This window comes from Gouania willdenowi, chromosome 4, assembly GCF_900634775.1.
Source record: "Gouania willdenowi chromosome 4, fGouWil2.1, whole genome shotgun sequence".
Taxonomy (NCBI): domain Eukaryota; kingdom Metazoa; phylum Chordata; class Actinopteri; order Blenniiformes; family Gobiesocidae; genus Gouania; species Gouania willdenowi.
This window is the reverse complement of record NC_041047.1, coordinates 21,360,414-21,382,650: the sequence shown is the minus strand read 5'-3', so window position 1 is coordinate 21,382,650 and position 22,237 is coordinate 21,360,414. Positions and strand designations below refer to the sequence as shown.

Genomic DNA, 22,237 nt, shown 5'->3' with positions numbered 1-22,237 from the left:
ATGTTCTATTATGAGTCATAAATGACAATTAAAGAGGAAAACTAAATATCATCCTATGGTACACAGTAGGAAGAAAGGTTTTTGTGTTTCCATACAAGGGGTGAAATTGTGGAACAGCTTCAATGAGCAGCTCAGGGAATGTCCAAATATAAAACAATTTAGGAAAAGATTTAAAGAAATGATTTTTGAACGCTATAAAAATGAAGGAAAATGAAATGGTTTACCTGGAATTTTTGTTGTTAACATATTGTTTAAATGTATGAAGATATATGTGCTTGTGTTATGTCAGAAAGTAGATAAAACCAGGAATTAATAAGTGGTAAACTTCATCCCACTCCTTTTCGAGCAGCGGTGAATTTTTCTGTTTTCTGTGGATTATTGTATTATGTTATACATACTGTACACTTTTTCATTGTGTGCTTGGAATTAAACTAAAACTAAAGTATACTTGAATATATACTTCACCAGCGTTACAGTGACAAAGGAAACTCAACTTTACAAAGAGGAAGTGATGATTTCTCAACAGACGTGCAATCAGGTTGGTTACATAGCAACTCAACAGCTGTTTAAAGCAACCGCTAGAAACTCCAACATGGACGAACTTGGTAAGAGGATTTGTTTTATATGATCATCATCAAACTGAACACTACCTTGATTAAGCTCATCTTGATCAATACATTGTGCTGTTTAGTGGCTTAGTAACTGTGACAGTAAACCTACAGATCATGTAAACTGGTTTTCATCATGTCTTTTGTAGCTATTGCCATTTACTCATGATTTGAGATCATGTGTTAGACCAGAGATGGACAACTCTTATCGCAGCAGGGGAACACAAAAATAGATTGTCTGACCCGAGTGCCACGATATCAGCATTCATGCCAGTGTTTACACTAATGACCAACAATCTGAGCATTATAATAGTACAGGAATAACTAAAAGTTTATGGGGTTTTTTTTTTTTGGTGCATTTTGTGAGTCATTTTGTATGATTTTCCTGTTATTTTTGTGTACATTTGTAGTTGTCTTTTGTGAGTCATTTTGTGTATTTTTGTTATTGTTTTGTGTATTTTTGTTATTGTTTTGTGTATTTTGCCGTCATTTTTGTATATTCGTGTAGTCTTCATGTGTTTTTTTTTTTTTTTCTTTTTTCTTTGAGATGTTTCATGTATTTTTGTTGTGCCTTTGTGCAATTTTTTTAAATTGGTATGCTTCTTGGAGAAATGTTGTGTATTTTCATGGTTATTTTGTGTATTTTTGTTGTTCTTTTTGTATTTTTCTGTCATTTTGTGTGTTTTTGGAGTGATTTTGCTCATTTACTTTGGGGGCTGCACAAAATTGGATTGATGGCTGCCAGTATCTATTGTCTTTAAGATAAAAGTGCATAATTTGAAACATATATGGTATTCATTATTTAAACAAGGTTGAATTTGAACTTTTAAGACGTCTTAAAACGTTTGTAATCTAAGGACGTGTTTTTTAGGTTCACACTTCCTGTCACTTACACTTACAGGGACTTTCTGCTTGTTGCAACCTTTGACTGAGTTTCACTTCTAAAATATGTCACATTGAAACTTCCTGAAGAAGTGAACTTGTAAGAAACGACTTAGATCTTTGATTTGCTGTGCAAAATGTACACTTCTTCTCTTCTATCAGTTTTCTCATGCATGAAATACTACATATACTGTATAATAATGACTGTGCTTGATTTTGAAAAGTGTACATTTAAAGATTTGTGCTGTGCAGATTTGCTATTAGAGGAGTTGGCCCTGGATGCCAGCAGTGATGCTGCCAAGGCTGAGGTGAGTAACCAAAAAAGCAAAACTCATCTGTATATTCATTCTTAGTTAAAATGATTATGAATCATAATAAAAAAGGTTTTTAGTTGAAAACCTATTGTATACTTTTTGTTTGTATTAAAATCGCACAAAATTCTTATTTTGGTTGTCCTATCAGGTGCCAGCTGCAGTTAATGATAATCTCACCAAAAATGGAGGAGCATCAGCATCGACGTCGGCATCAGTAGGCTCAAGTGTCTACAGGTGAGACAAAAGCTCCAAAATGAGGATCTGCATAATTGTCAAGTATAAATAGAAACGTTACTTATTCAATTAAATGTGAGTTTATTCAAAAATTTTCTCTCCTAAAAAATGAAAATAAAAATATATTGCTGTTGACGGCCCTCAATAAATTCATCCAACATTTACAGTCATGTTAACATAAGGTCATGCATGCACCACAAGGTTGTGTCATATCCTGCTGAACTCTGCATGATCCCTGGATATTAGCATTAGAACAGTGGTTCCCAAACTTTTCTCAGTCACGGACCCCTTCAGACATTTTACCTGGTACCATGTACCCCCTATCCTGCACACTTAAAAACATAATAATGTAATGTCATATACAGCCCTACAGTGAATTTTACCTATCCTGTTGTGGAATAATAATAATAATAATAATAATAATAATAATAATAATAATAATAATAACTTGAATATTTGCATTTACTGGAGAAAATGCATGTGAGGATGCAGGTGCTGGCCTGCGTTGTACTCATTGGCATTAGCATTAGCCTAGCAATCGCAATAACCAAGCAATTGCATTAACCTTGCATCAACATTAGCATAGCAATAGCTATAGCCTAGCATTAGCATTAGCTTAGGATTAATATTGACCTAGTTTTAGCTTTAACATAGCATTATCATAAGCTTAGCAATAGCATTAACCTAGCATTAGCATTAACTTTGCATCAACATTAGCATAGCAATAGCTAGAGCCTAGCATTAGCATTAGCTTAGGATTAATATTGACCTAGTTTTAGCTTTAACATAGCATTATAATAAGCTTAGCAATAGCATTAACCTAGCATTAGCATTAACCTGGTATTAGCAAAAGCCTAGCAATAGCATTAACCTAGCATTAAACATTAACATAGGACTAGAATTATCTTAGCATTAGCCTAGCATTAACATTGACCTGGCATTAGCATTAGCCTAGCAATAGCACTAACCTAGCATTAACATTAACCTAGCATTAACCATTAACATAGCACTAGAATTATTTTAGCATTAGCCTAGCATTAGCATTAACCTAGCATTAGCATTAGCCTAGCATTAACATTAGCCTGGCAATAGCATTAACCTAGCATTACACATTAACCTAGAAATGTAATTATGTTAGCATTAGCATTAACATTGACCTAGCATTAGCTTTAACCTAGCATTAGCCTAGCGGTAGCATTAGCCTAGCGGTAGCATTAGCCTAGCATTAGCAATAACCTAGCATTAGCCTAGCATTAGCATTAACCTAGCAATAGAATTAACCTAGCATTAAATATTAACATAGCAATAGAATTATTGTGACTGTGACTGTGCTATAAAAGTATTTTTGAATATTCTTTTTTTATATGAGATGTTGTGTCAGCAATGATGGAGACATCTTTCTTAAAGCTGACGATGATTTGTTCTTGTGTTGCTTTTAGTGATCCTGTGGCCGCAGCATGCAGAGATTCACCCACACAGGAGCTGGATTTGATATTACAGGATATGCTGTCACTGGGACATGAGGTAGGCCAGAGGTTCCCAACATTTTTTCGGGTCATGATCCCATTTTGATATCACAAATATCCCTCGACCCCAGAGATATTTCTTTATTTTTTTATCATGTTTTTTTTTATAGCGTGTAGCCAGGATGTAGTGTACAAAGTAGCAAGATGCACCAGCTCAGATATTTTTGAACTGCATTTCATCATTATTTTTGATTCATGTGTTAATCTGAAAAAGGATAATAATTCAAAAAATGTAAAAATAAAATTTCAAAAATTTTTTTTTACACCAATTACTAGACATTTAATTACCATTCACCCAAGATGGAGTCCCGACCCCGAGGTTGAAAAACACTGGGGTAGGCCATAGAAAGGTTTGTGATAATCAATGTGTGTGTGTAACGCTAGAGGGCGCCATTATACTATTATCAAAGACTCATCTTTTAACACTGGTTTATCACAGTAATGATCCTTTGAATATAATCCATCAATTTAAAAATAAATCACTCTTTTCTGAAGACTTTTCTAAAGACATTTTTCATGTAGGATCCAGCACCACCACCAAGCCCACCATTGCCAACTAAAAAGCAGTCTGTCAAAAGGAAGTCAGAGGTCAACCCACAGCAGAACAAAGACAACAGCAGCTCCTCCATGGATGCTCCCTCTTCCTCCCACAAACACCCATCAGACACTGTCGATGGCCTGCTGGGAGGACTGACCTCTGATTTGGAGAAGCTAGGTGTGCGCACCACAGCCAAGGGTCACTGTGTTTCATGCAACAAGTGCATTGTGGGAAAGGTACAGTAGAAACACATGCAGGAGAATAAAGAGGAGCAGAATTCTGCATCCTGATGCTGAACTGATGGTCTTTGACTCTGAAGTGTTGTTGTTGGTCTCCAGATGATCACAGCTCTGGGGGAAGTTTGGCACCCTGAACACTTTGTGTGTGTGGTGTGTAAGACGGAGCTGAGCAACACAGGCTTCTTTGAGAGAGAAGGACGACCATACTGTCACACAGACTACCATCAACTCTTCTCTCCACGCTGTGCATATTGCATGGGGCCAATTATGGAGGTGAGAAGATACTGTGTGTTATTTAAAGCAGGGTTTCCCAAACCTTTGGTTAAAAGACTTGTCTGTGATAAATATCATCATACAAATGTAATGTTTGTTGTATAGTTACAGTAAATGATATACATATATATATATATATAAAATCCCCTTTCACGTGTAGAGAAGTTACACTATCGCTTTCTGATTCAATAAACTCATGGTCCGGGGACCAAATCCAGCCCTTTGGAGCATCCAATTTGGCCTGCAAGAGAGAGTAAAAGTGACAGCGAAAACATTAATTATCATGTAAATGAAACTGAACAATATTTGCAGCGGCTCAGTTTTCCCAGTGTTTACAGTATATCACATGGTAGCAGTCATTTTTAATGTTAAACAGTTGAAAAATCCTTAAAAGTTTTACAAAATCTTTCAATTTCCCTCAAATTATGACATAATATTTCCCTTAAATAATTAAATAGAAATTGGTCACAAAATCTAGGAAAATTTAAAATGAAGGTCTATCACTTATTGCTTGGATATGGTCACTCTCTTACATATTTTGTGTTTCATGCATTATGTGCAAACTAGGGCACAATAATGATGAAGTTACTTGTTTTCCTTCATAAAATCTTTGGCCCTCTTGAGATCAAACTGCTCCGTATTTGGTTCCTGAACTAAAATGAGTTTGACACCCCTGCACTACATTGTTTTTCCCAACAACCTTTATTTTCTTAATATTCAAATCAAAGAGACATTGAAAGTATAGTAAGAACAAAATGCAGAGACATTTCTCGTGTCATCTTAATAAATAAAAGACAACCACACTGAGGTTTTGGATCCTGGCTTTATAACACAATGCAGACCAAACTCATTATTCAGACACTACTGAACTTTTTCCCATGACAGATGTTTGTGGTTTACAGCCCTTGTTCTTGTGTTCCTGTTCCTAAAAAATGACAAGAAACATTACTTTGTACAAACCAGGACTGCAGTGAGCAATTCTGTTTCTTATTGATTATTATATCCATTTTTTAAATGATTAATCAATGAATTATCGGAGAAATCACACATTTTTTACACTCTTTATGCTTCAACTTTTTCTATAACTAGCAGATTTAGGTGACACAAAAATCTTTAGAAACTCTTTTTTCTTGCACAAAACAAATAACCATTGGCGAATGTAACAAAATTATTTCTTATGAGAGGTATTATGGAAATAAATAAGCCACATTGCCTAAATAAACACAACCACAGTGAGGTTAGGTAAAAAAAAAGGTTCAACAATTAAAGAATATATATAAAAAATTAAGTTTATCTTTTTCTTTTTCACCTTTTCTGCACATGCTGTCGAAAAGTCAACAAACTTTTTGTGAAGCAATGCATGTTTTATTATTGCAATTAAATAAATGAATTTATTTTATTGCATAATTGTGACCATCACCAGCCCTCCCTAAGGAAGGGTATGGAAAACTTTATTAAAGGGAGGATATAAAAAGAGAGAGCAGTGTTACACTTAGGTGATGGGGAAGGGAACAGGGAGGAGGGAGTCAGGGTCGGACAATGGAAGGGGTGGGGAAGAGTAGAGAAAAGTAGTCAAATGTAAGTTTATCTTAAAAACTAAAACACAAAAACACTAATTAAACGATTCATTGACTCCTACAGGTTGTATCAAAACATTTTCTTCATCGATTAGTCAGTTTAATTGACGAATCAATTCAGGCCAAGTACAAACATGATTACATTTGTTTACCAGCACATCCTGACCGCCATGGATCAAACCTGGCACCCGGATCACTTCTTCTGCACACACTGTGGAAGTCCGTTTGGACCAGATGGTGAGAGCCTCATCTAATTCTTTTATCTGTAATCAACCCACAACTATACTGCTCACGGCTTTCCTAATTCATGCTCTCTTGGTTTAGGTTTCCTAGAGAAGGACGGAAAGCCGTACTGTTGTAAGGATTTTTACCATCTCTTTGCTCCAAAGTGCTCTGGTTGTGGAGAAGCAGTGAGAGAAAACTACCTGACTGCAGCCAATGGCACCTGGCATCCAGAGTGCTTCGTCTGCTCTGTGAGACACACACACACACGCACGTACGCACACACGCACATACTGACTGAGTAAGATACCCACACGCCTTCTGTATTTTCAAAAATAGCCGTTGAAAACACACATACAGTATATAATCTTTTTTTTAAAAACATGTCTATATATTTTCCCACAGCATGCCTGTCAAAAGAAAAGCTCCTTTCAAAATAAAAGACGAGTCCAACATAAGAGACGACAAGTATTTATTTACTTTTGACCAGCTGTCCGCGATCCTGCACCCAATTCAGGTTGGCGACCCACTTCGGGGTCCCTACCCACCGGTTGAGAATCGCTGAATAGAGAATGTTCTGTCTCTCTGTAGTTATTCCGGCAGACGAGTGTTACAGAAATTTAAGCTCAAAACACGTTGAATACACTGTCAGTTCCTGCCACTTAAAACAGCAAGCAGTAGCATCCAAAAACATATGAATTAAACATAAAAACAGGTTTTTACTAAATATGATAAATAATCAGGATTACAATATTATAAATAATAGATTTTGGTTTATTTGTGTTGTGTTTTTTTATTTTGTTACACTTGTAAGTTATTTGTATGTTGTATATTGCAAATAAAAACAAAGTAAAAAAAACAAAACAAACAAATATATGAATTATATATTTGATTATATATATGAACAGTCACTACTTAAATCATAAACCAAGTGTTTAAGACTTGGCATGTAAGTTCAGCTCTATATGTAAAATGCTAAAATCATCAATACAATAGTATTAGTTTATTTATAAATATGTAATCACAAAAAAGTTATTTTTCTTATTAGATTTTCTTATTAGATATATTTAATGTCTTTTTCCCCTGTAAACTGTAAAAGTTGATTGTGTGACTGTTAGTTTTTATTGTGTATTTTTCCACCATGTTCACCACCAGATTTTTTTTTAATACTAAAAGAAAAAGAAATAAACCTCAATCTTCTGCTGTTTTTCATTAATACAGGCTGAGCCTATTAGTTATAACATCTGAACGCGTACATTTGATGGAGAGACCAAACATTGTTTTATATGAAGCAGCAATTACCATCATTGTCAGCGTTACCTGCCTGTGATGGCCTCAATCTAATTCCAAGGGGCTGCAGGTCAAACACTTCATAGCGCAGGAAAAGTGGACCCTCAAATAATATATTGAGAGCAGGTTTTTTAATCTAGGACCTTTGGATTCTCTGGTCAGTTACAGGGAAATGCTCTGCATCACAATGTTCCCCACAGCAATAGTGTTTTTTTATTAGGACTGGAATGATGTGAATAATGTTGATCAAAGACTTGATGCACAACTTGTAGTTCTGCATGTTGACTCACTGTTGTCGTTCAGTGGCACAAAAACTCAATAGAATGAAGCTATTTGTAGTAGGAGTGTGTGTTCTTAAAATCAAAGATTCTACACCAGATGATATGAAATCTATCTACTGCAGTGTTTCTCAAATGGGGGTACGTGTACCCCTAGGGGTATGCAATGGCACTACAGGGGGTACTTGAGAGAAAGAGAGTGGAACATTACCAAATCAAGTGTCAGTCTTGGTCCCACCCCAGGCGTGAGATGAACTGAAATGATAAAAACTATAGGAATAAGTCTATTCAGGAGCCACTAAATCTGTTTTTTTCAACCTTGGGGTCAGGACCCTATGTGGTGGTCATCTGAAGTTTAAATGGGGTCACCTGATATTCCTGAAAAATGAAAATTGCATTTTAGTTATTATTATTATTATTATTCAAATTAAGACAACACACAATCTTAAACAACTATATTTCTATACTTTCACTTTGTGAAATGTAAATTGAATGAAACTAAAATGCAGTAAAAAAAATAAATAAATAAATAAAAACATGTCTGAGCTCAAACATGATAAAAAAGTAATTCTAGAAAAAAAATGTATTGATATCAAAATGAGGTCCAAAAAAGTTTGAGAACCACTGCACTAATAACTGTTTCTTTCCACTTATTTACAAAATAAAATATATTTCAAAATATTCTTTAAAATATGTGTTATCACTCACGAAGGGGGTACTTGGATTCAGAAATAAGAGAAAAGGGGTACTTGAGCCAAAAAAAAGTTTGAGAACCACTGGTCCACTCTATCTATCTATCTATCTATCTATCTATCTATCTATCTATCTATCTATCTATCTATCTATCTATCTATCTATCTATCTATCTATCTATCTATCTCACAATAACTCAAACTAACACAACATTATTCCCTCCCTCCATACCATTGTTCTCACCCCACCCCCCTGCATGTGTCCCTGATCTCAGGACTGTCTGAAGCCCTTCACTGGTGGATGTTTTATGGAGCTCGATGGTCGACCTCTCTGCCAACTGCACTTCCACTCCAGGCAGGGCACTCTGTGCGCGGGCTGCAGTGAACCCATCACCGGCCGCTGCATTTCTGCCCTCGATCGCAAGTTTCACCCCGAGCACTTTGTGTGTGCCTTCTGTCTGCGGCAGCTCAGCCAGGGCCTGTTCCGTGAGCAGAGAGGGAAGCCATACTGTTCAGCTTGCTTTGACAAGCTGTTTGTGTGAAATTAAAGAAAATAGAAACAACAGCTTTCAAATATTTAAAATGCTGCAAAAGTGCAATTTATGGTGAGAATAATCCAATGCAGGGGTTTTTTTTTAAATAGAAAAGGAGAAACAGCATCTTTACTTGTCTTTACATTTAAAGGCATTGTTTATATGAATTACTACACGTCAAATATGTTTAAAAATATCTTGGATGTGAGCATATAACAAGTTAGCACAATCATGTTACTAGGATTGTAGAATACAAGGAAAATACACATTTTGGGGGATAAAACTGAAAACAACTTCTACCCATGTGTACTTAAAAGGCCTCCACAAGTTGTACATATTTATGTGATTTCATGAAACATGATCACATAACATAAATGATGTAAAACTGAATGGCTTCCATTAATTTATTTTTCAGTTTGCCATTAGGCTTGGCAGTGTAAAGAGGTTCTTATGGAGCGTTCTACGTATCCATGTGGCTGATAGCTTGTATTGGCAGTGACTGGCACAGGGCGGCCATGCCAACCAGAGGTTTCTATTACTCTCACTGACCACTTGGTCCTCAGACTTTTATTCTTCACAAAGGATGCTTTATAGCAGGTTAGTGATTATTGTAGAAGGTTATGTATCACTGTGGTTTCAGTAGGAGCTTGTTCACTTCTTTGCCATAGTTTTGACGTTACAGAATACAGTAAGTTCTTTAGAGCGAAGGAAGTCACGAGTTGGGAACCCAAAAGTAGATCTTGGATTCATTTTCAGTTGAATGCAGGCATTTAGCAGAGCAGAAGAAAGAAAAATCCCGTGTGCTTTTATTCTGAAGGCGATATTTTAGTGCCAAATTGTATATGTAAATGTTTCAAAGGATAGTTCATTTCAGTGTTTGATATGAAAAGTAAATGCTTTATTCTTTTTTTTAAATGGATGGGATTTGATAAGAATTCAAATAGTTTCTGTTGTTGTTCACAATAGTTATATTAGTGCATAATTAGGCCCTATAGCATAATAGCAGAATTCTCCCCTTTGTAGTAAACACGTCATTAAATTGGTCCCTATGATATTCCATTTTTTTTTTCAATTTTTGTAAACATGCTTTCTCATCATGCACTTGTTATGTTAAAAAAATATATTTTGATTCTGCAATAACAGCAAGCAAAAGTATGTAAATGTATATAATGTCAGATATTTTTTCTTCAGCTGATTGAAATACAGCGATCAGAAAAAAAACTCTAAGTTCTTTATTACGTCTGACAACGAAGGAAATATTCATTCATTTGTTTGTCTGTTAGAAGCATTACGTCAAAAGTACTAAAACAGATTTTGACCAAATTTTAATGAAAGATAAACCTTTAGGTCATGGAAAATTTCTTTTCATTTTGAAGGGGATCCGGATCAATATACGGATCAGTTTATAGAAATGAAAAATCCCTATTTCTCATTATTGGCAAAATCTCAAAAATTCATATCTAAGTTGGTAATTGACTGAACTTTTGTTGGGTTGGTTCCTAAACTATTCCTCAACAATAAGAGCCCTCTCTGATGCAAATTAAATAAAGCCCATGAATTAAAACATTTCAAACCACAGAGACTAAATGAGAGTGTTAAACTAATAAAATGTCACACATTATTATACTGGGAAATATTTCATCCACTGGAAACCTTTTGCTGCTTTCTTCAGTCTTTAGTAAACCAACCATTTAGGCGTGCTGTGTGAAGCCAGCGTGTAAGTGGGAACGGACATGGGCATTAATCATGCTGTCATCACTGTCAGGCGAGGCCAGGCCTCCTATGGCCTCTGCAGACCTTTACATCATGGAACAAGTGTGAAGTGGTCAAAATTAAAAACCAAGATCATCAAATGTTTAATGATCTGAGAGCTCTGTACTCAGTCAGTTCCACACTGAGCTGAAAGCCTTGAGCTAAAAAAAAAGGCCCCACTACATATGCTTTACACACATATGTAGAAGTCTGGTTGGAAAAAGCAAAACTAGTGTCTGATATGAAATTTGAATCATATTAACAGCAAAATCAATTTTAGATTTATTCTGACACAACCTGAAGAATTCATATTTTAGTATCAAAGAGTATTTTCAAAGCAGTGAAATAAAATCCTTAATGCAGAGAGATGTGTGTAAATCACTTTATCCTGTTCCTGCGTTTCAGTTTGAATACCTACAAACATTTGTGTTTTAATAAAACATCAACATCAACACTTTAAAGGTGCATATTGATAAAAAAAAAAAAAAAAAAATAGTATTTCATCTGCATTAAAATATTAGTTTTTCCTGTTTTTGATAATATAGTGCATCAAGCTGTAAGTAGAAGTTGCCTAATATTCGTGGAATGCTAAACTATCCACTTTATATGCCTTGAAAAACATACAAAATCTGAACATTTTCAAAAATGAATGAACAAACAACACAAATGGATGCTCCTGTGGAGGGCCGAAGTTTGCCCACTCTATCTTTTTACCTGAGTGTCAGGTAGTGAAACGTCTATGGTACATGGAGAAATTAAGAAAACACAAAATGTGAGCAGAGGTCCTATAAAGAGGGAGCAGAAGAAAGGGCAGTCTGTGGAAAGCAGAGGGGATGGAACTCAAGTGACATTTACAGCAGTAAAACACAGCTTTGCTAAAAGTCAAAGAGGGAAACACAGTGGGAGTGAGGAGTGGATGGATGGACACAATGGATGCTGTTGTCACGGGAGGAAGGGTGAACAGGGCACAGGTCACGGAGTGAAGAAGTCACACAAACCTCCTCTGTAAATATCACACGAGGGATGACATCGTTTCATTGGTTTCATGTAGAGCCTAAACCCAGTAAAAACCTTCATCTGAGTACTTTTGCTCACAGAAACATGAGAAACATGACTTCCTGACAAACATTGGACAACCTGTGCAGTGAACGGTGAGCAACCTAAGGTTGGACTGCTTTCTTAAGGACTCCAAGTGCATAGCGCTTAGGTTGTAGACATGATGTATTTATACCCTCCACCTACCCGGGCCCTGGGTGACACTCAATAATTTAGCTTTATAGTCAGATGTTGCGCCCTGCTCCTAGTGTACCCATGCCTAGCGCCCAAAGACAGCTGGAGATAGACACTTAGTCTTATGATCCTCTTTTTGTTCTGTAAGTCTTTGTTGGTTCTGTTCAGTTCTAGTTTCATGTGTTTTTTTTTTTTTTTTTTCCTAAAAAGGGAGAGCAGTGTTACGCCAAAGTGGAGGGGGAGGGGGAAGGGGAGGGGAAAGGGAGCAGGGAGGAGAGACTCAAGGCAGGAAATAGAAAAGGTGGGGAAGAATAGACTGTTTTGCAGTGAGGGTGAGATGTGAGGTTGTAGAATAAATTGTGCTTATTATGTTGTTTCATGTGTTATCTTTGTGTTCCAGTGATGCCAGTGTGTTGGGTTGTGAGTGATTAGCTGACTCAAGTTTTACACCCAGGTGTCGCCCATTCCCAATCAAGCCTCCCTCACTATTTAGCTGAGGGTTTGGACACAGAATGAATGATTGCTGGTTCCTTGTCTATGTTACCCTCCTTGTGTGCTGCTGCGTTTTTTTGTGCCCTGCTCCCTGTTTTCCTCGTGACTCCTTGTGCCATTTTGGATTTGAGTTTTTGCTTATTAAAATGGACTCCTATTACGCTACGCCTGCCTGCTTCACTTGGGTCCTCATCCTCAACTCTGACACGTGACTGAAAAGGATCAGGCAGGTCAGTCAGTAAATGGATGGATGGATGGATGGATGTGTGGTGTTAAGAGCGAGTACAACCAGTTATTTAAAAAAAAATGACAACTGGTGGAGGAGGGTCCAAATAAATCAAATCAAAATAAAGTGACAAAATCACAACTACGGGATGGGAAGTGCTCAACCACCCGCACCAGGACTGCACAGCACACGAAGGGACGTCACCACCCTGGACACACCACCACAGATGAATGGATGCCAGTAGCTGCAGGAAGAGGAGACACAGTTAAAATACAAGCTAATAAATTAATCATTATAAATTCAAACAGACATTTTACACCAACAGCTTACTTTAAAACAAAGAGAAAACAAAATATCCCATATATATTCACAGTGTTTTATAGTTCTATAACAATATACCAATAATACAAGCAAGTACATAAGCAAAGAGACAAATCAGATATAAATAATAGGACACTCAGATTGACAGTTTGAACAAAATGGACAAATTCTAAATAATTAACAAATAAGAATAATTCTATTTATATACTAAACTTAATACACATTCAACAACTCATACATATACTGTACCTAATCAATCAAATAAAGCAGACACAATATACTGCCAAAAGATAAAAAAATAATGAATCAATCAATAATCTGGAACATAATTTGTATTGCTTTGTATCAGCAGTAAATTTCATCTTTAATTAACTATGATAACCATTAGTAATAGAAAACATCTAATTAAAATAATAGTTAGATATAAACTTTTGAAATCTATGCTTTGATCTATAGAATTTGTGTATGTCTTTATCTTTGATGAGCTCATGTCATACGTATCATAACAAAAGAAGACATATTACCAGCCATGTGCCAGCCAAGGGAGGAGAAATATAGATAACATAGAATAAACACGCTGAGAAAACTACGTTTTTTTTCTACGCCCAGGGAGTGAGCCGACCCTAAGGCCCACAGCTGTGTTTTAGATGAGTGCCTGTTCTCCTATTCACTTAATATTGTTGTTGACTCATTATATTATTTCATAATGTATTGATTGATTCAGCAAAGCAGAACCTCCAACTATGTCTCTCTGTATTCAATCTCAGGTACTGAATACGAAAGTATCTCAAAACTGTAACAGTTTACTTCTAGCTTCTATAGCGTGTCCCAGGGGCTGGTGGTCTTCCGTCTTTCCCCGCTAATGGAGCCTCCGTCCTGCACTGCTGATGTTTTCCAGACCTGCCTACAGACATGTTACCACTACAGCTAACATTAGTATGAATATTAGCCGTAGTATATGCAGCAGTGTAAGCTCAGATTTTAGGAGGATGACGATCGCCACCGTTTGTCAGTGTTGAGCGAAACTAAAACAGGGAACCATTATGGGTCTGTCATGTAGGCCAATGCTGAGTAATAAAAACATTGAGAATGAGATAAGTCGTCGCACACCTACCGATCAGAGAATCAACAGGAGTGCACAAGCCAGGTAGTGGGAGGAGCACAAACCAGGAAGAAACCTTTTATTTTCCCACCCCATTAATGGGCTAGATTGAATTACTAGCATCAGCATATGAAACTGCTACAGATGGATGGGTCTGATGTTGAGAAATATCTTTTTCTTTCATTTTTTTTTTTTCCTCTCTCCATAGCTGTTTCTGAAATTTATTGTCTTTATACTGTTTTATGGATTTTACTATCCCTCCATCAAGGAGGTAATATTTTCACCGGTATTTGTTCGTTTGTTTGTTTGTTTGTCTGTCAGCAGGATTACGTCAAAACTACTTAATGGATTTTGACAAAAAAATTCAACCAATTATGTGTATATATATTTACATTTAACGATTCAGCTTGTAACGATTTCTTGTAAGGGAATCATCTATAAATGAATGATGGACATCTCATTTGTTATTTATTTTTCTTTTCAAGTTTTCTTATTTTTTTTTTCTCTCGTTAAGAGACACAGCAGCAACCGGAAATAAATTCCTTGTGTGTGAACGTACTTGGCGAAAAAAAAAAGTGTAATTATTGGCAATTGTAATTAACCAATCTTTATGAAATTTGACTCCGCTGTGTTGGGTTGGCTCATTCCGATCGGATCTGGATTGTACATCTTATCGTGATTACTTGAAATAATGGGGGTGCCCATACGAATGCTCTGGTTTTCTGTTAATAAAGAGTAATTTTGTGTATTTTTGGCGTCATTGTGTGCATTTACTCTGGGGGACTGCACAAATCTATTCTGAGGGCCACATGTGGCACCTGGGCCACGACTTGCCAATGTCTGAGCTAGTGTGTGCTACCTTACGAGATACAGAGCTATAGCCACTCCATACATCGTCAGGGAATTTCTTCCAAGCCTTTAAAGTGTGAATGATCATAAAATCATGATCATGTTTTTTGACCCAGATAACTGCTATCATCTGGCAAAGATGGAGGTTTGCACTCTGTGAGTGCTCTTGTTTTGAAGTAATTGAGTCTATAGTCGTTCTACTGTCCTCACTGAAGCTTTGTCTTTTTTAGGGCAGGTGTAAAGGAAAGCTTGTTTTTAATGTGTTTTGTCTCGTTATATAAATCAGGTCACATATTGGACAGGGCTCCAGGGCCAACACACAGACAAGCCAGATGCCATCTTGGGTGTACAATTGAAAAGATGAATTGCTATTACATGTTTTCTTATCAAATCATTCTTTATTTAACCTATGATGAGCTGACAGGAAAAAACAACTGCTGTGTTGAAAATGATAATTGTACGAATGAGATTGAATGAGAAGAGTCTTAAATCATTTGTTTGAGGCTCATCAGCACACAAACAGAAACAGTGTGTTTATTCACAAAGTTCAGCGAGCAAACTGCTGAATGAAAATAAATGTTTCTGTGTGAGAGCATAAATGACTATTTTCACCAGCAAAAAGAAAACTTCAACACCTCCATAATTACTTCCACACTTGAGAGAAGCTGAGAAGGAGCTCGACTCCTCTGGGGTCGTCGTGTTTGCTTTGGCGTCAGCAGATTTTGGGTGCAGGTATCGCACCTGATTCATGACTGGCTCCTCTGTCCAACAAGAGCTTCTTGTTGCTTTTGGCTGAACACTCGAAAATAGAAGATAGTTCTTAGAGCTATCGTACGTTCTCTCACACACCAGAAAGCACAAACGCCTGCAAAGTATATAAGCAAACTTGTAAATACTATTTGAGGATTTATTTGAGCCATTTTGGATATGCTTAGCATAATTACACATTCATACACCTGCAAATAAGGACGCATCCAAGAGAAAAATGCAGTTTAAGCATGGAAAACAAACCCCAGATTGTCACTTTCAATGATCCAGTGCAAAGTGTGAGGAATATGCTAGAGGAGGCTTTAAAGAAAACCTCTCCTGCTGCATTGGTCTCATCTTCTATTCAACTGGTGCAAAGTCTGTTAGTTGGGTTTCCATAAGGAATGTAGAAATGTGTGAATAAGATGGGGAAAATGACAGCACAATGCATATGATCTGGATGTGAATAACAACATACCTCAAACTTAAAGTCAGTTTGCTCCATTGTGGGCTCGCCTTTAGTGTCAAGAAGATACATAGTTTAATGATGTCCTCCTCATTGTGTCCATGTGTGGGTTTACAGTCGTGCACCACATAAGTGAGCCTGTGTTGAGGGAAACCATTCTTACACTTTGAGAAAATGAAACCCTCCTTGTACGAACGTCCCTTGAATATCAAGCAAAGACTGGGTATTGATATTAGTTTTTGGAGATAATTGTTAAAAATGCAGTTGTCGTTGCCACAATTTTCCATAATTGAAAATTCATAATGAAATTGGCTAAGGTTTGGACAGGAAGTTTTACCGAAACAGTTCCAGGTTTGAAGTTCGCATTGAAACTTTGGTAACACTTATATCAAGGTGCTTGTAATAGGCTCTATTGAATTATTTTTATTAAGGCAATATATGTGTTAACAAAGAGCTATATTAACATACTTTACTGATGTTATTCATACACTGAAACACCTGGATTAAGGAAGAGGGAGTTAGGGTGGGACAGACATTTAACTATTTTGGTTGTGCTAGTGTAAGAAGTGTAACATAATGCTACTATTGTATATATTGTGTTGTGTCGTAATTGTGTGCGTGTAATCTATTGTGAGCCAACCCCAAAATTACCCTTGGAATCAAGCTTCCATTCTTGGTCATAATTAAGAACCTGGAGAAGTTTTATTTCTTTCAAGGTGTTGGATGATAAAAACGTTTGCCTGCGATTTTGAGCCAGTAACTATCAGAGCATGACGCGACTGCAGCCGTTCATCTGCACCATGCTAATGAGTTCTGGATGATGGCTGGAACCAGGTTCAGTTCAAAATGGTGAACTTCACCAGGCGGGCTTAGGGCACCAATTACAAAAAGACCCTGCAAGTGCAGATTCATGCAAACTGCCACATTCGAAGGGTGTATTTTACAGACCTGCTCTCCTCCGATGGTGAGCTGCCATTTTAATTCAGACTCTTCAGAACTAAAAAAAAAAAAAAGCAGTAAAAGCCTCTGGACTTTTTCTCCTGGTGTGTGATGTGTTGACCTTGGAACTTCAGTTTTTCTTGTCTTGAGATCAGACAGGTATGTGCAGAAATTTAAAACAATTAAAAATAAGGCAGATGGGAAAAGAGCAAAACAGAAGCAATGATGATGTCAGCTTAAAAATGAATAATAGATTATTTTTTAGGAAATAGAGATAAAACAAGACCTTGTTAACTGTGAAAAGAGTGTTTACTCTGGGAAAAGGTTGCTTGACACTAATGTGCAACATTAAGGAGGGGAATATGCTCAGGTCAGTTAGATAATTAGTACTAGTTTACTTTGAACATGAAAAAATATTAATAAAGGAAAATAAAACTAATAAAATATAACTAATATAATATACCTATAAATAGTACTGTAAAAAGACTTACTGTTAGGTTGCTTGGAGTCTCTAGATTGTCCGTAGGAATGGGTGAATGGGTTTGTGTGTGCTGCCCTGCTGTGTACACCCAAAGGGAAGCTGGATATGGGCACGTGCAGACCCCCACCACCCTGAGAAGGAAGCGGGTTGGAAAATGGATGGATGGAACAAATGATGAAAATGATACATTATGATTGGATTATATTTCATGCCTGAAAAGCTTCAGAGGAGGGTTGGGTTATACACATCATTTTTTTCCCCTTTCTAAAACAGTTCAATGTTAAGCAATTAAAATAATCTATAAAAGAGGACTGAGCTTAGGTTGTTGTGACATTTAATAAAAGATTAATGAGAAAAGAAAACTTCAATAACATTTATTCTAATTTATTATATTTGTAATTAGGAAATAGACAACCGATACACTCATTTCGAACACACACGTTTCAGTCGCTATAGCGACTTATAAAGCCACTGCAAACAGGAACTCGAGGATTATTCTGTCACTTTTATCAACATCTTCTTCACTTTCCTTCCCTGAATGATGTCTGGCTGCACAAATGTTTCCACTAAACAGCTGCGTCTCCATCAGGGCTTACAGGGGGATTACAGCTCAAATTACTGACTCTGTGGCTCATTTACTCTCTCATTCTATGGTCTTCAAAACAAAAGTTACACGTAGACATGTCCAGTGATATGATAATAGCATAAAATGAGATCCATATTTCAAAAGAGAAAAAAAAATGCTGTTTCCAGCACTGCAGAGAGGCTTTTATGCATTGCTTTTGATGTTACAACAAACTGAGGATCAAAAAGGCAAAAGCAAAGACAAAAGTGAATGTGTTTTGAACGTGCAGAGCTTCTCTGGGAAAACAAAAAGGGGAATTAAGTGAGAGAGGAAAGGATCAGACTAAAATGGATTGAAAAACAATATAGAGAGTGATCATTTATTAGAAAACAAAATTATAAGTGACAGTTTGAGTTCGCCACTTATATCTGACAAAGTCTTCGTATGGCTGAGCTTCGTCTAAACTTGAAGAGAGGCCAAACTGAAGTCATCAATAAAAAACATATTTTTCATAAAGTAATAAATAAGGAGGGTGATGATTATTAAGTGCTGTTTTCCATGTGGTTGACCTACTTTGTCAGTGCTTCTCTGTGTTAAAAGTAGTTTCTAACTATTATTCACCTCCCAAAAATGCTTTTGATCGGTTTGAAAATTGCTCTCCATTTATTCTCTCATTAGGTAAAAATATGTGAAGATGTGGAAGCCAACTCGACAAAAATGCTGAATTTGTGGTTTTCATAATTCTACTGTGGCTACAAAATGTCAAGTCAACCAAGATTTACCTTCGGAACATACAACAGTTTCAGTCAGGAGTGTTTCTGAAGTTAATGTCTGTTATTCAGGTTTTTAACACTCAAGTTGATACAAATGACTTTAAAAATAACGAATTGGATTAGTAAATGTGCTGCATAAGGATTGGACAGTGACATAAGGATAAAGTGTGAGCAGTTTTATTTATCTATCTAGCTTTTCACATGATGCAAGATCCTATCCCAGCTTACTTATGAGCCTCATTTATAAAACATTGCCAAGGATCCATCCTAAAAATACCATACGAGAACTGCTGTGTCAAAAAAGTTCAGATTTATATAACCATGCTGAGCAGTATCGCATGTACTTTTTACTTTTACCCTACAGTCCACCACAGAGCCAACATGTACAGACAGAAAATTGCATTCACACCTATTGCTAGGGTCAGGTTAGAATGTTGACTTAACAAACTTGGTTTGGAATGGGGAAAAAAATAACAGTGAGATGAAACCTCAGAGAGAGAACATATAAACCCCATAAAAAGGCTAAGTTAAAATTAATTTCCCTGTTATGTGCAGGGTGGCCCCTGTACCAGCTACCATATTATCGGGGGTAGCTATAAGTCGAGTTGAGGTTTCGTTTTTTTTTTTTTGGTCTTAGAAGACAAAATGAATCTCGCTGAAATTATTACATGAAAGTCAAGTGAAACTTCAAAGTAACTATCAAAGGCAATCAGCAGAACTCCTATGACAAAGACTGGCAGTTGACAGTCAAAACGTGTCGGAAGATAAAAATCTCTTGAAAAACCTTGATTGAATAAACAAAACCTCAACTCAACATAATGTTAAAAAAGAAGACAAAATTATTCTCGGTGGAACTATTACATGGAAGTCAAGTGAAACTTCAAAGGAACCATCAAAGGCAATCAGCAGGACTGTTCTGACGAAGACTGGCAGTCGAAAGTCGAAACATGTTTGGAGACAAACATTTGCTAAAAAACCTTGTCTGAAGAAACAAAACCTCAACCTATTATAGTTTAGAAACTACAACATTCAGAGATGTGTTAATATTTTTATATTTAGTGTTTGTGTACAGTGATTGTCTTACAGCCAAAGGCAGCTATTATGTAAAAATTGTGGAAAACATATTGGATGAAATACAATAGTGGTTCAAGCCCCCAATTTCATGTTGTTTTAGGCTTGCATGATAAACCTTTTTGTAAAACCTTAAAATCACTGTTTGGCAGAATAGCAGTCGTTTTTCTATTAGCTTTGTACTTTACTATGCCAAAACCGTTGTTTTCCCTTCATCAAGCTTGAACCATAACATCCCGTATCATGTTACACCTGCTCCCCTCATGGTTGAAGCCAACATCCACTCGTTGATGGTTATCCTCACTTTCTGTCGGCACAGCTAGGCCTCATTTATCTTCTAAGACACTATCTTAGATTTATGCAAAAAGATAGCACGGCAGAAACTTTGTTGGCTGACTCTAGTTCTGACCTGTGATCACATCCTCCGGGCTCAATGTTCCATGATCTACTCTGTAAATGAGGGCGAGTTATGAGACCTACTGTGTGGTCCTGTGATACCAGGACTCCCTGACAAAGATAATAAACCCTGGGTAATTTTAACCAGACAACAAACATGCAAGTATAGGCTTTCCTTTCACTGTCCTTAAAAAAATCAAGAAAGAAAGACACGCATGCACGCTTGAATATCTGAATCTTTCTGCATCATTTTACTCTGAATGGCTATAAAATTCTCAAATATCAAATTTATTAACTCCAGCTGCATTCAGATGGAAAAATTTAAAGACTGAAGGATCAGAGGAGAAAATAATTTTTCAGAGAAGGCGGGGCCTCTGAAAATGGAAAATAAAAGAGAGACTTACGAGCTACAAAAATCTTCAATGCGATTTCACAAGAGTCATTTCTTGTGTCCTGTGTGCTCGGATTACTTTGTAAATGTTACTCTGTCAACTTCATTTGGTGGCCAGCCCCCAGTGTCAAAACAGAACGCCGTCATCTCTGGGTGTGTGCAGTGTGGTGAGTGAAAGGCCGCTACATTGGCTTAGATGGGACTTTCAATCATGGCGGCGTGCCTTTATAGCTGGTAGACTGTGCTGCGCTCTGCCCTGCCTCATAAATCAAGCAACTGGCTCACAGCGGATGCAGAGTTTTAAAGTCCCCAGAGAGCGATGTATGTTATAATCTACTGCAGTGAAACCATGGCTGCCTTTTTTTCAGACATCTGTTCAATCACACTGGTCATCTCTGGAGTTTTCTCCTCGTCATACAAAGCTCAGGTCTGTGCCAAGCATGACTGGTGTTTACTCCATCTCTGGATGCCTTAAAGATTCATGTTAACTAAATAAAAAGATCAAGTTCTATACTGATGTAATGCCTGGAACTCCCTCCAAAACTGCCTATAAAACTTAAATTATTTCTTTTTATTGCTACAAGAATGGCTCTATTCAGAGGTCTCCACTGCATTATCTTAACTGATGAATTGTCACGACAATTTGTACAAACAGTCACAGTGACCGAAGGATAAATCCCCCAAACCTTGCCAAACCCCTAGAGTGTCTAATTCAGGAGATTCAACTGGTCAAAGGTTTTGAACAATCCAACAACGTGTCCAGGAGTTTTCTGGATTTCCATGGACACAAATTTGCAATCACAGTCATACTATACATTTATATTTAATACATGACAGCAAAACAGCTTAGAGGCACGAATGGTAGGGTTTAACATTCAGATTGAGCTACAGCAAGGGTCCCCACATCTTTTCTTACTGAGAACTGATTATTTTGCTTTCTGAAAACAGAAAAATAAAGTACCAACTAAAAAAACCATCACGGGATTTATTTGCATCTCAGAGCTGTCCTTTTGTGTTAAATGTTTTCAGTTACTCTTTCTTTGTTCTCCTATAGTCTTGAAAACCACGCTGCACAACTACGTAGGGGTGAATAAATGCATATGGCTGTGTGCTTCCAAAGCAGCATTATAACAAAAGGTGGTCGCAACAGAAAAAAGTTTGAGAACTAATAATTTAAATAGGGGCTTTGATTTTTTTTTTTTGTGATGGCGGAAGTCGGACAGAAAAAAC

At 36.8% G+C, this 22,237-nt stretch overlaps 1 protein-coding gene across 1 annotated transcript; it reads left to right on the top strand.

Moving 5' to 3' along the window:
- Positions 1 to 555: 555 nt before the first annotated feature.
- On the top strand, positions 556 to 9,328 carry lpxn (leupaxin). Its single transcript, XM_028443569.1, has 9 exons — positions 556 to 605; positions 1,743 to 1,798; positions 1,953 to 2,038; positions 3,478 to 3,562; positions 4,087 to 4,338; positions 4,441 to 4,614; positions 6,347 to 6,428; positions 6,516 to 6,664; positions 8,949 to 9,328. Exons 1-9 carry the CDS (start codon positions 593 to 595, stop codon positions 9,213 to 9,215), a joined length of 1,164 nt encoding a protein of 387 aa, XP_028299370.1. The 5' UTR covers positions 556 to 592; the 3' UTR covers positions 9,216 to 9,328.
- Positions 9,329 to 22,237: the final 12,909 nt, after the last annotated feature.

Excerpts from the sequence above, each read along its gene's own strand:
- lpxn (XM_028443569.1), top strand. Across the intron at positions 6,429-6,515 it reads AAGTCCGTTTGGACCAGATG|GTTTCCTAGAGAAGGACGGA; the intron begins GTGAGAGCCTCA and ends CTCTTGGTTTAG. Across the intron at positions 6,665-8,948 it reads CAGAGTGCTTCGTCTGCTCT|GACTGTCTGAAGCCCTTCAC; the intron begins GTGAGACACACA and ends CCCTGATCTCAG.